Below are 13,989 nucleotides of genomic sequence, written 5' to 3'. Positions count from 1 at the left end.
GGACAACTTGGCACAGCTACACTGGGCCGTTTTCGCTTTTGCGGTCCAAACGGTTGGACCAGTTAATGGACCGGTGTTGTTCGTTTATGAAATAAAGACGGAACTGGTGATTAAAATTTTATATTGTTTTCCGACGAGCCTTGACAAAGACTTCCAAGGCTGGTATTAACATTTGCAGGTCTGTCAAGAAACGAACAGGCGCCTGGTCTCAGCACAGCGATGTGTCCTACTGAGCTCGTCTGTTTGAATGTGTGAAAACAAATATAATTAGTCCTAATTTGAACAATACCTTACATGCTATAGATGAATATATAATAACTGCTTAAAGGGTTTAGTGTTGGCCTCGTAGAAAGTGAACCGAGATCACGCAATATATCAAAAATGAAGTTATAAAACAAAAAAAAATTGTTGTTTTAGTAACATAAACATTAAAAACATCCTTCATTCTTAAACAAAACGAAAATCATTAAAAAAAAAAGACATCTTTATAGGCTTTAGGTCGAGTTCAGGAATGTCCAGGCTCATGTCAGCTTTCCCAAAGTCAATAAAATTTCTGGAACTGACCTTTGAAATGATGAGGGTTTTTTTACGGTTCAAAGGGAGGCAAATCAAATTCATACACAACAATAACTGTTGTAACAAGAAATGTCTTAAAAAAGATAAACGGCATAGTTTTAATTCGGGTGGTTATAATGTAAAACTACTGGTGAAATAAATTAACGAACTAACGAGTTTCAGCAATGATAAGAAATCAGTTTGAATCATTTTTGGTGATAATAAGACTGCATTTGAAGTAGGAATATAAGTTTAATGTGTCATTTGAAAAAAATACATCCTTAAGTTATTCAGCTTACATTCAATCTTAACTTTGTTTCGTTTTTACCGCTACATTGACCAATCACATACTTCATCTTGATCAGTAACGCCACCTGTCGCGTCATATCCGGGGCCAAAAGAATATTATACGGCTATGCCGAAAAACATTATAGTTATTTCTATAAACTACAAGTGCCTGCGAATAGACTACAGCCACGTGCGTGGTTCGACTATGAAAGGCCGTTCATATCAAACACGAGATAAACTAACGCGTTGGCATTTAACGCGTTAAACATAAAATTTAATGCGTTAATTTTAACTTCGTATTGAATTAACGCGTTTAGTTTTTATGTAGCGGAACTGGACTGGGTCGATCATCGGCGACCAGGTAGCTTAGTGGTAGAGTCTCCGTCTAGAGTTCGGAGGGTCCCGGGTTCGAACCCCGGTCTGGCTGCTACATTTTCTCCTCTCCTGTTACAAAATTGGCGAGCTCTCCTATCCTTGTTTAAAGCATTGGGAGTATGCTTAGCAAGGTGATATCCGAACTTGTGGTCTTCGGGGGCGAAGACTTGAAAAAAGGGAGGGAGGAATGTAGTGGAACTGGACTGGGTTGATCATCGGCGACCAGATAGCTCAGTGGTAGAGTCTCCGTCTAGAGTTCGGAGGGTCGAACCCCGGTCTGGCTGCTACATTTTCTCCTCTCCTGTTACATTTATACTTAGTATTTAGCGCGTCAAAAAGACACTGGCTGTAACAAAGCAACGATTTACGGAGATATTTACCTCAGGGTGGAATTAAATGTCAGAACTGTTTTAATTATTAACATGTTGCATGCTAAAAAAAAAGTTAGGATATGAAGTCGGAGTTGTCAATTTTGGTTATTAATTTTAATATAGAATCTACAGAGAACAGATTAGCTCCGTGAAATAATACATTGTCCAATAATTAACAAGTAAATGTTTTAGCCCGGTCTCTTATCCCTGTATGCATACGTCTTTTTTTTTTAAACTTTCATTTATTCGTTTATATACTTCGCAATGTATGTTTTTGTGTCGATCATGCACGGACAGACCGTCCATATGTGCCGATGATTGTAGTGTCGACAATATATATACGCCAATAACGGCATATACGACAGAAGTTAGTACTGATCGCTATTTCAAGCAGTGAGCTTAGAAAAGCGATCACTACTAAAACTTCTGCCGTCGGCGTAGGAAAAGATCACATTATGTAAAAATATGCTCTATCTCTCTCGTGATTTTAAGAGTGGTTGTATATGGCGCGGGAAGGATGTCATAATTAAATATTTTTGCCTAGGCAAAAATATTTCTGCCTAAGCAAAAATTATTTTGCCTAGGCAGAAATCGAATTTTGCCTAGGCAAAATTATTTTTGCTTAGGCAGAAATATTTTTGCCTAAGCAATATTCGATTTTTGCCTAGGCAGAAATAATTTTGCCTAAGCAATATTCGATTTTTGCCTAGGCAGAAATAAGTTTGCGTAGGCAATATTTTATTTTTGCCTATGCAAAAATATTTAATTATGACATCTTTCCCGCGCCATAGTATATGAGTGTGTGACGATGTATTTCTATTTTATGCCATGTTGCGTTTTGTGTATATACCAATGTTATTGTAGGGAAAGGGCTTTGAATAAGTTGTATAACTCTTGTCCAATCCCCTTGCTAAAAAAAGGCAATAAAATATAAATCAAATATTACGCCTATCCGTCTCTGGTGGTCACATTTGATGTCATTAAGATCTTTCATTTAGCGGTGGCGGCATACAACAAAATGTAGTCAACCTACGTCATAAGTAACATCCGGGGTTGTTTGGCGGTTTGTCACGTGTCTACCTCGTTTCCATCCTTTCCAAACCGACTCGTGGGTTTGCCGGTAGTGACTCCTCTCCTCTGATATTGAACAACAGCGAAAAGAAATCGAGGTTTGTATTCTGAAAATGGATATGCGATTGCAACTGCATGAAATAACCTTTCTGTTATTTCCAGTTCTGCTTTTCGTTTAACAATCATTTTTACACCGATATCATAGATTTTAACCGGCATAGACACGAAATCTACCTTTGTACAACCTACACTTGACATGACATTGAAAAGTTCCAATACTATAACTAGTGTCAGAAGAATTTTGAACATATTCGACGAAGTAATTTATTAACACACATTGAGATATACATAATATTTGTATTAAGTGCGAATCTGCATTTTATTTAACATTTACTTTACACAAAAGCTAGCCGATTCTCCAGGACTTGTGACATGACCTTGTCAACTTGCAAATTTGCTCGTCCAAGGGTCTAGAAAATACTTAATAGTATTGCATTTAAATCTCACAAATACAAACGATCTACATCTAATGATGAATACATATGTAAGTTTTCTAAAATAAATTAATTAATTCGTTTTAATCACGTTCTAAATATGTAATGATCAAGTAACCTTAGAATGAAACGATCTGCTCTAGATAGGAAGTCTTTTAGAGACTAAGGCCTTAACAATGTGCACACAAGATTTAGAATTCACAAGTTTTTGCTACCTTTTCAAAAAACATCGAGCAACTATTTACAATAGACAGGTTTGGAACTCTTTAGCTCGAGTTTCTTCTTATCTTGACATTAGACTTTGACATTCTGACAGTAAGGCCTACAACAGCACACTTACACTGCACAGACTGTCATATTTTCAAATGTTGGATTTTAATCATCATTATTGTTAATCTGTCCAGCCTAAATCTGGTAAAAAAAATCACGTTTGGAAATGGCAGTCTACTTTATAAAAATGGAAATATAGCAAAAACTATGAAAGGCAATAAAGCCAATTTGTGTACTTCATATATTTGTTTTGCTTAGTACATAAATTCCATATTTTTAACAACCAAGACCAGCAGGTTTGAAATGGGCAAATGAGGTGGTGGAATAATGCAGAGAGACCTTAAGCTAGATGAAGTATGTTGGTTGTGACCAAGATGTAGGTTTAGACAAAATAAGTCTGGCATGCATACGACAACACCCACAAAATGACTGGGAAAAAGATACTTCAGATAGCTAAAGGTTTCTGACAATTTTTTGGTTCCGAAGCCAACCGACCTTTAGCAACCGAATCCTATTTGACACTATACTGCGCACGTTCACCCTGATTTCAGGACGGAAAGAAAAATACAATAAAATCGGTATTTACAACTGTAAACTTGATGACAAGTGTGTACACAGTTTGTGTATTATATATACTAGAGCTGTGTATCACAAGGTTGGTAGCGATACGATACATATCGCGATATTATATGGGTCACGATACGATACGTATCACGACATATGAGAAGCTGATGACCGGTCAGATATCTGGTATTCCATTGTACAGTAGTCATGTTTGTGGTATTTCCAGAATATTTGAATCTTTGTTTACATTTGTTACAAAAACATACATTTTATCTGTTTCCCACAAAGTATTCTTGAATTTAGATAATTTTGATTTGAAATAACTATTTATTTAACACGTTCTACAGCAGCTTAATAATCCGCTGGAACAGCTTTGTCAGCCATGTTGTTTTCTACAAAACGTAATTAGCTAACGTTTGTTAAGGGAGATAACTACAAATTTTCAAGTATCGCGATACAAATCAGAATAGACAATGCGTTGATGCCCCACTCTGCGATTCATTGCATCGGTGAATCATTACACCACTAATATATACCATTTAAACAATCAGATCACTTATTCACACCTTATTAACAATAATGTGCCACAAAATACTTTGCTAAATCATTCCATTGCTTCAAGTTAGGCCAAATAAAATTATAGTTGTTTCCCCTTTCCCGACTGACCCTATTTTTTCTGTGAACCCTTAATTATAAACATTTTATTAGGTTTGAATACTGATGTCTCGATTTTTTTCTTGATTTTCCCGATTCCACTACAGCGTTTATAATTAACCTAAATCATCGGTCATCCGGTATCATCCCAACGCTCACTTCCGCCATCATGGCGACCGCCACACCGATGTCAACTGTTTTGGCAATACAAACTGTCAAATTGAGAAATGCCTTCATATAGAAAGAGACGTTGAGTCATATGTCGGCTTTCTCCAACAAGACTTTGATTGTGAAAATTTTACATCGCGATCACAATGTAAAGGCAGCTGACATGTCCGTCTTTGGCAAAACTGACGTCGCCGATATCTCCAACGGGTTCGCACTGGAGAGTGATATAAGTCAATTTGGTGTAAAATGTCGATGATATAGATTTGGGTTGTTCTGTCCGTCTGTCGGCCATACTTTGTTTTCCTGCAATAACAGCAAAAATTATGACCAATTTCCTTAAAACTTGGTAACAAGATTAAATACCTTTAGCTTCAAAAGCAGTTTTGTTTGCCCTACAATATGTAGGAAAAGTGGGAGGGACATAGCTTTTCGTTTGTTTTTGCTTTATATTCCATTTTTGTATTTACCAGAATGCCATTTTCAATCAGAGTTGTTACACCTAATTTTAGTCTGAAATGTCATAGGGGGAGGGCAATCATAATTTGTATAAATATCAGTGTATCAGTGATTGTTATTGATACACCATGCCACCCAATAGTTGTAAACTGCAAATTTCGAAAGTATGTACTTAATTTATAAATAATTTCAATTGGGGAAAGACTGAAGAGGTCACATTGTTCATTTGTTGAACACATCTTCACTTTGAATCCTACTTGATGAGCACACAATTTGTATTTTTCAGATGTCAAAGAAACTTGGATTCGCAGAAAATTTCGCCCTCAGTGGTGCAGCAGCTGTCATTTCCAAGACAGCTGCCGCCCCAATTGAGAGGATCAAGCTGCTTGTTCAAAATCAGGAGGAAATGTTGAAGACTGGTCGCTTGGCGGAGCCATACAAAGGTGTCATCGACTGCACTGTCAAGACATACAAGAATGAAGGTTTCCTGCCCTTCTGGAGAGGAAACTTGGCCAACTGTATCAGATACTTCCCAACACAAGCTCTAAATTTTGCATTCAAAGACAAGATCAAGATTTTGTTCAAAGCCTCCAAATCTGATGCATATGCATTACAATTCGGAAAGAACATTGCATCTGGTGGTGTTGCTGGAGCTATGTCCCTCTGCTTTGTGTATTCCCTTGACTACGCCCGTACTCGTCTAGCCAATGATGCAAAATCTGGAAAGAAAGGCGGTGAGCGCCAATTCAATGGACTCGTTGATGTATACAAGAAGACCTTGAAAAGTGATGGAATTGGGGGTCTGTACAGAGGTTTCCTCATCTCTTGTGTTGGTATTGTAGTATACAGAGGATGCTACTTTGGATTCTACGACAGTCTGAAACCAATTGTTCTTGGAGATGGGGCTGGAGTATTTGCTTCTTTCTGTCTTGGTTATGTGGTCACCGTCACCTCTGGCCTGATCTCGTACCCCATTGATACAATCAGAAGGAGAATGATGATGACATCCGGTGAGGCTGTAAAATACAATGGCTCAATTGATTGTGCCAAGACCATCCTGAAGAATGAGGGATTCATGTCCATGATGAAGGGTGCTGGAGCAAACATCCTCAGAGGAGTTGCTGGTGCAGGTGTACTGTCTGGTTTTGACAAATTCCAGTCACTTTATATCCAATGGCGTCTTGGTGATAATTAATTTAAATATTAGGACTAGAAACACATTGAAACTTTTTTTCACAGTGAAATCTTAAGAAGAAAAGACTGTTTTAGACACCCAAGATTTTCCAAAAATGTATATTTGTATTTATAGTGCCGTTTGGATTTGATAACAACTGAGTGTGATATTGTTGATTGGTTACTAGATACATTCATAATAAATACATGTAACTATGTTGGAGCAGTGGACCTCATAAAATGTGATTGTTTGATAATGATCAAAAACTCTATATTGTGTTGCGTTTTTTTTTTAGAAAAAGTAGTTATTAATAGAAAAATACATAATTTCATTGTTAATGTATTCAAGTATACATGTTCTTGTACAATTTGGTTGGCAGATTTTTTGACTTTCTTAATTTATTTAAATATCTGAAAGTGCCACAGAAATATCTAATTATTGCTCTGATCAAAGAACAGTCGGAGGAGGTTATTGTAATTTGTAATGCCTATCCATCCATCCATCTTCATAACCATTACTTGGTATGATTTCCAGGCAATAACTAAATGCCTTTGTAGTTTCTAAGAATTTCTCGTCCAGTCTATAACTTCTAATTTGTTGGATCTTTGGGGCATATATATCTTAACATTTGAAATGACATTTTCTTCACCCAAAAGTAAAATAAATGCATGTTTTTTTTCTAGCTGTAGACACAACAATGTACTGGCTTCTCTTCCTAAACTACTGAGGGAATTTCAACGAAACTTTATGGCAATAACCCTTATACATTTGTAGATGTGCGTAATCTATATCATGTTGTAATTTTATGGTTACCATGGTCACTATACTTCGTTTTTTGGGTGAGGGGGAATTTTGTCCAGTCAACTCATAAACCTGTGAACTTCAAGTAAAACTACACAGAAGTGATAGGGACCATGTGTAAATGTGCATGCATGATATTTCTCTACAGAATTTTTGGTTGCCAGGTTTCAATACCCATATTCTTGTGGAAAACTTTGTCAAGACAACTCTGACAACTCCTATATTTTTTTCCCCACAAAACGTTGGAAAATCTTCACTGGAGGGGCGGGGGTATGAGTTGGCCCTCTGGACGACAGTTCTAGTTTTTAGGGGCCAAGTGGTTGAGGTGTCCAGCCCTCCACCTCTGGGTTGCAAGTTCGAAACTTGCCTGGTACTGAGGGTAGGCTGGTTGTTTTTCTCTGGATACTTTGGTTTACTCCACCTCCAAAACCTGGCCTATCCTGATAAATGACCCTGACTGTGTTACTTTTCTGACATCAACATTTCCAAAGGACCACTTTCATGAACATTACAATTTTGCCCACCAACCAATTTGACCAAAACCAGATGTTATCTGTAGCACCCTTAGAGTGAACACTTTAAATAGATTTTTAAAATTTGAAAGGTCCTAGGGGCCTGTACATATGCTATGGTCAAAATAAAGTTGCCCACTAGAGGTGTACAGCAGGGGATTAAGTTTTTCATCCAAAACTATCAAAAGATTATCTTATGTGGTCTAATGATTTTATTTTCTAAGGAGTATGATTTACTGCAAATTATGAACCAAAATATGTACAGAAAATATACGCAATGAATATATATAAAAAACAGGGATTGAACGATGTTTTTATTAGCCCACCATCATCAGATGGTGGGCTATTCAAATCGCCCTGCGTCCGTGGTCCGTCGTCCGTCCGTCCGTCCGTCCGTCCCTCCGTCCGTCCGTAAACAATTCTTGTTATCGCTAATCCTCAGAAAGTACTGAAGGGATCTTTCTCAAATTTCATATGTAGGTTCCCCTTGGTGCCTAGTTATGCATATTGCATTTTGAGACCAATCGGAAAACAACATGGCCGACAGGCAGCCATCTTGGATTTTGACAATTGAAGTTTGTTATCGCTATTTCTCAGAAAGTACTGAAGGGATCTTTCTCAAATTTCATATGTAGGTTCCCCTTTGTGCCTTGTTATGCATATTGCATTTTGAGACAAATCGGAAAACAACATGGCCGACAGGCAGCCATCTTGGATTTTGACAATTGAAGTTTGTTATCGCTATTTCTCAGAAAGTAATGAAGGGATCTTTCTCAAATTTCATATGTAGGTTCCTCTTGGTGCTTAGTTATGCATATTGCATTTTGAGACCAATCAGAAAACAACATGGCCGACAGGCAGCCATCTTGGATTTTGACAATTGAAGTTTGTTATCGCTATTTCTCAGAAAGTACTGAAGGGATCTCTCTCAAATTTCATATTTAGGTTCCACTTGGTACCTAGTTACGCATATTGCATTTTGAGACCAATCAGAAAACAACATGGCCGACAGGCAGCCATCTTGGATTTTGACAATTGAAGTTTGTTATCGCTATTTCTCAGAAAGCACTGAAGGGATCTTTCTCAAATTTCATATGTAGGTTCCACTTGGTGCCTAGTTATGCATATTGCATTTTGAGACCAATCGGAAAACAACATGGCCGACAGGCAGCCATCTTGGATTTTGACAATTGAAGTTTGTTATCTCTATTTCTCAGAAAGTACTGAAGGGATCTTTCTCAAATTTCATATGTAGGTTCCCCTTGGTGCCTAGTTATGCATATTGCATTTTGAGACCAATCGGAAAACAACATGGCCGACATGCAGCCATCTTGGATTTTGACAATTGAAGTTTGTTATCGCTATATCTCAGAAAGTACTGAAGGGATCTTTCTCAAATTTCATATGTAGGTTCCTCTTATTGCCTTGTTATGCATATCTGAAGGGATCTTTCTCAAATTTCATATGTAGGTTCCCTTTGGTGCCTAGTTATGCATATTGCATTTTGAAACTAATCAGAAAACAACATGGCCGACAGGCAGCCATCTTGGATTTGGACAATTGAAGTTTGTTATCGCTATTTCTCAGAAAGCACTCAAGGGATCTTTCTCAAATTTCATATGTATGTTCCCCTTAGTGCCTAGTTTTGCATATTGGGACCAATCCAAAAACAACATGGCCGACAGACAGCCATTATCGCTAAATCTTAAATTTTATATATAGCTTCCCCTTGTTTGAAAAGTACTAGCTATAGAGGGCTGTTTCTGAATTTACACAGATTAGTAAGACTTAGAAGAAGGGAAAAGTAGAGAAAAGATCAATCTGACATGGAACCTATGAAGATCATTCAATGGTGGGCGCCAAGATCCCTCTGGGATCTCTTGTTGTGTTTACTGTGGCATGAACGCAATGGGATACAGACATGCACTATATATTGAATATGTCTGTATCCCATTGCTTTCATACAACCGTAAATGCAATAAAAAAAACTGTTCAATGCATATTCACATCAAACAAATCGCTGAAATATATATATACCGTAAAAAGACCATAAAAGTTGTGACATTGGTAACTACGGCAGTGTTGGTTACTAAGATACGGTAATATAGTTTCAGTGAGAAACAACATTTTTGTTCAATACATTTTACGTTTTCAATTCATTAATATATTCACAATTTCTGTCTCAGATTAACTGGTTGTCGAGCACAGCGGGTATTGACACAGATTTAGTAGTAACTTTGTTGAATGTCCTATAGGAACTGTACGCTTCAGCAATTTGTTAGATTATTACCTCATGGAAAAGTTTTTAAAACTATTCACTCATTTCCGCAATCTTCAGTTTAGTTCTTGACAAAACACTCACTTGACATTAGCGTTTTGTATAGAGATCATCTGGTAATAGATGAAAGCACTAAAATTGCATAGATTAGCCCATTGAAAATGGCGCCGTCGGTTGACGTTTCCGGTAACATCACAAAGAGATGACGCCATGATTATGTTACCGATTCCTGTGCTTAATAAATCCTTTGAGCCTTTTTTCACTGCTTTATGCTAATTTTAACGCAATCAGAGTTTACTTAGCTGCAGAATAGAGAGATGTGGATATTCTAATTTTAAAGACAAAAATTGTCAAATTTTTTAAGTCATATTTTTAGCCATGTAAGATTTCTATGGAAATATACCCACTTCCGGTCCTTGTGCAGCAAAAATATTTTGTGATTAGATGGTTTAGATCATTATCTAAACTTATGGTAAAAATCTGGGACCGGTCAAATTACCAGATATTTTTAGTAACATCAAGTAACAATTGGATATCATTACTTTGAAGTCAAAAAGGCATTTGATATGGTCAAATTAACTTATTTTCTAAAGAGTATGATTTATTGCACATTATGAACCCAATATGCAGTAAATCGTACTCTTTAAAAAATAAGATAATTTAATTTGACCTAATCAAATATTGTTTTGATAGTGTTTTGGATGATTTAAAAGTGAACCTAGTCATACACCTCTGATGGACAAGTTTATTTTGGCCATAGCACAGGCCCCTGTGACCATTTGAACTTTTGAAACCTATAAGTGTTCACTTAAAGGGTGCTACAAATAACATCTGGCACTGTAGTTGGTTCACAATGTGGACATCTCAACACAGCTTCATTTACAAAATGTAGAATTTATGGTCCAGCAACCAGAGATCTGGAATTTTGGGATGCTGGTAATTTGGACTATTTCAATATTTTGCTGTATTTTAAGATTTTGAGAAATTGATATAAAATCTTCATTGCTTCTCCAATTCATTAAAAAAAAGTAGTTTATAGCCTATTGGAGTGAAATCTATAATAAATCTGATGTATTCACTTTTCAGAAAGGGTGATTTGTAAAAATGACATACCGTATTTGACCTAATAAGGGTGCCTTCCCTAATAAGGGCGCCCCTACCTTTTTTTCAAGGAATAAATCTTTGACGGAGTGTCAAAATGGTGTTCAAAAGTAATAATTCATGTTAAATGTTTTGCTACTTTATATGTTCAATTTTCTTCAGCAAATTAAGTAACTGGAACACAAGTTTTCGCCACATTTTGTCTATTCCTACAGATGACATGTCAGTGCAAAGAGCACCCGAAACTAAACACACATACAAATAATAACTTACCATCTTTATTTGAAGATAAAGTAAAAGACTTTATTCTTGTTGATAACTAACTTTTGTTCAGAACAGAAAGCTAGTAAAAGACATTGTAAATCAATTATTAGGTCAAAGAAAACGATGTCTGATATGATCTGGGAAATCACCTGAGTCTATAAATAGAACACAAAAAGTTCCATTTGAACATAAATGGTGGAACACACGTTCTCTGGTCTAAAGATCAGCTGGCATGGTTTACAAGTTTACAGGAATATTCAGTTGATGTATAAGCTTAATATATGATAATGAATAGATATCTTCATCTGGAATATGTTTATGACTGAATATTTTACCGTTTCCACAGCCTTGGGTATTCTGCTATAAGGTATAGTCTGTTTCATGAAACTTCAGAATAACTTATCTTAATAAGGGCACCCCCACTGTCAATTACCCGCGCCCTGCGCCCTTATTAGGTCAAATACGGTATTCAGGAGATATTTGAGAATTGGTGATTTTGCGATTCTTGTTACACTTCAAAATTGTATGCCTTTTGATTTTAGAATCCATGTCACTTTGGCATCCGAGGGGCATATAATGTTAAATCCTCTTTAAGCTTGTTCATTTTAAAAAAGACACAATTATGAACTATCATTAATTATGAATTATAATTAAACCTGTTCATTAAGCATTTGAAAGACTTCTCTAGTACTTCTTGAATAAACACAATAACAAGCTATAGCTATGATCCTGTTATTGATATTGTGGCTTACCTGTGGAGAACTTGCACAACTTCATGATTTGGAGAACACAGTTTAGTTCTTAGAAATAATTATTGCAGGATACATTCAGACACAAATTTTAAAACAAAAGCATTTGTAAAATTCTTAGGACTTCTTCTATCCTTTTATGAAATGTAGCTGGTAGGATTCTGTCTAAATTCAGTTTTTAGCTCATCTCTTCGAAGAAGAGGGAGAGCTAATGTCGCGTCAGCGTCGGTTTCCCAACTTTTAAGTTTTTGGTGCGGAAAGCCAATAACGTATCACTTTACAATTGTACTAAGGTGCTGATATTTAAGTTTCGGCTCCCTGTGGGGTTTTACTGTCCTCTCCTGGAGTCAAACTAAAAATTATTTTTTTTTTTTTTGGAAAAAAACCCTGCTTTTTGACATGTTTTGGATTTCAACCATTTTTTGCATTTTTGAAGATTTCAGATATTTTTCAGTTATTTATGAATTTTGTCAATTAGAGTTGAGTATCACAAATCAATTCTGTCAAGCACACAATATATCTCTTATTTATCCAATATGCAAAACAATACAAATTTATATACATGTATTTGTTTATTTATTGACAAACATTTGCGAGACGACCTATGCTGTTCTACAACAGCTCTTGTTTGATATTGTACTGTATTAATTTATATTTTATCAAAACAGAACAATCTCTATAGCATAAAGTTCATTTTAATATTAATATAAAAAAAGTTTAAAGTGAGCCTGATAAATATCATCTGACCCCAAGCGCTGTGGCAGGGTCCTGGTATTGGCACATGATAAGAACATCTCTAAATTTGTCTAATAATGTCACTAAGTGGGCTCTATGGAGGTTTTCGTAGTACATGATTTCTTCTAAATGATGCTTTCCATTGAAGTAGGAACACAACCTTCAAATAAAAACAACAGAAAATTTTAAGTAACTCATCACTGTTAGAAAAGGCCAAAAGGGTCTGCATTAATCACCTGACTATTTTGGCAATCTTGGCAAAACACTCATTTCAGTTATATGCTGCAAATATTTTCCCATTTTAGAATCTGCATTTCAGTATCATGCACGGCAGTTAACACTTTCCTATAGCTACATTAACATTTAGGATGATTCATCGAAAGATATTTAATAGCCAATATTGACTCTAATGGGCCCTTTCCTCTTGTGATGGTGGTGATGGGGGGTTGCTAAAACGTATACATGTACTTCTATATTTCCCTTATTAAGCCTTATTCCTCTATTGGGCCCCACTCCTCTTCTTGGGAGGGGGGAGTGGGGGTTAGGCTTGTAATACTGTATTCCCCTTATTCAGCCTCACCCCTCCACTTCCTAGGGAACCTAACTCTCCAGACCCATATGATATACTGGGTAATGGTTACAATTTCATCAAATCCATCCCTTACAAAGAAAGGAGGACTTCGTAAAGTACATGATTCTGATTGGGTAGTGCCACTCTCCATTTAATCATATCAACATTTTAACCTGGCAAGGCTGAAAAGACAAACTAACAAGAGACCCAAAGACAACTTTAAAGTTAATCTAGATTATTTATATGGATGCTAAGCTAATTACCTCTTCATTCAAACATAAGCAAACTCCTTGCACAAAGCATTGCCCTAGCCTCTTGGCTGAATCAAATACATTTGATCTCTGTGGCCTTGAATGCAGGTCAAGGTCATTTGAACAAAATTGGTAGCCATTCATCCCAGTGGAAAATGGCCTCCTGTCAGACATTTTGTTTTCCATTCAATCTAAAAATTAATCATGCTCATCTAGAGACCAAAGGGAAACATGAATTTGAAATTTGAGAAAGATTTATTACGAAATTTAGGAGAAATAGTGATAAA

At 36.3% G+C, this 13,989-nt stretch overlaps 2 protein-coding genes across 2 annotated transcripts in view; one reads left to right on the top strand and one right to left on the bottom strand.

Annotated features, from left to right (window-relative positions):
• The first annotated feature begins 2,618 nt into the window (after positions 1-2,618).
• LOC117325575 (ADP,ATP carrier protein 1, mitochondrial-like) lies at positions 2,619-6,711 on the top strand. Its single transcript, XM_033881910.1, has 2 exons — positions 2,619-2,758; positions 5,553-6,711. The coding sequence occupies exon 2, from the start codon at positions 5,553-5,555 to the stop codon at positions 6,459-6,461; it is 909 nt and encodes a 302-aa protein (XP_033737801.1). The 5' UTR covers positions 2,619-2,758; the 3' UTR covers positions 6,462-6,711.
• Positions 6,712-12,712: 6,001 nt separating this feature from the next.
• The window catches only part of LOC117325567 (GATOR complex protein NPRL3-like), a 31,030-nt gene continuing 29,753 nt past the window's right edge, over positions 12,713-13,989 (bottom strand). Inside the window, exon 28 of the mRNA XM_033881896.1 lies at positions 12,713-13,040. Within this exon, the coding sequence (XP_033737787.1) occupies positions 12,884-13,040 (157 nt within the window). The 3' untranslated portion in view covers positions 12,713-12,883. The remainder of the gene's footprint in view (positions 13,041-13,989) is intronic.

Source organism: Pecten maximus, chromosome 1 (assembly GCF_902652985.1).
Source record: "Pecten maximus chromosome 1, xPecMax1.1, whole genome shotgun sequence".
NCBI lineage: Eukaryota > Metazoa > Mollusca > Bivalvia > Pectinida > Pectinidae > Pecten > Pecten maximus.
Note: the sequence above shows the minus strand (reverse complement) of the source record. Positions and strands in the feature narration are given on the sequence as shown.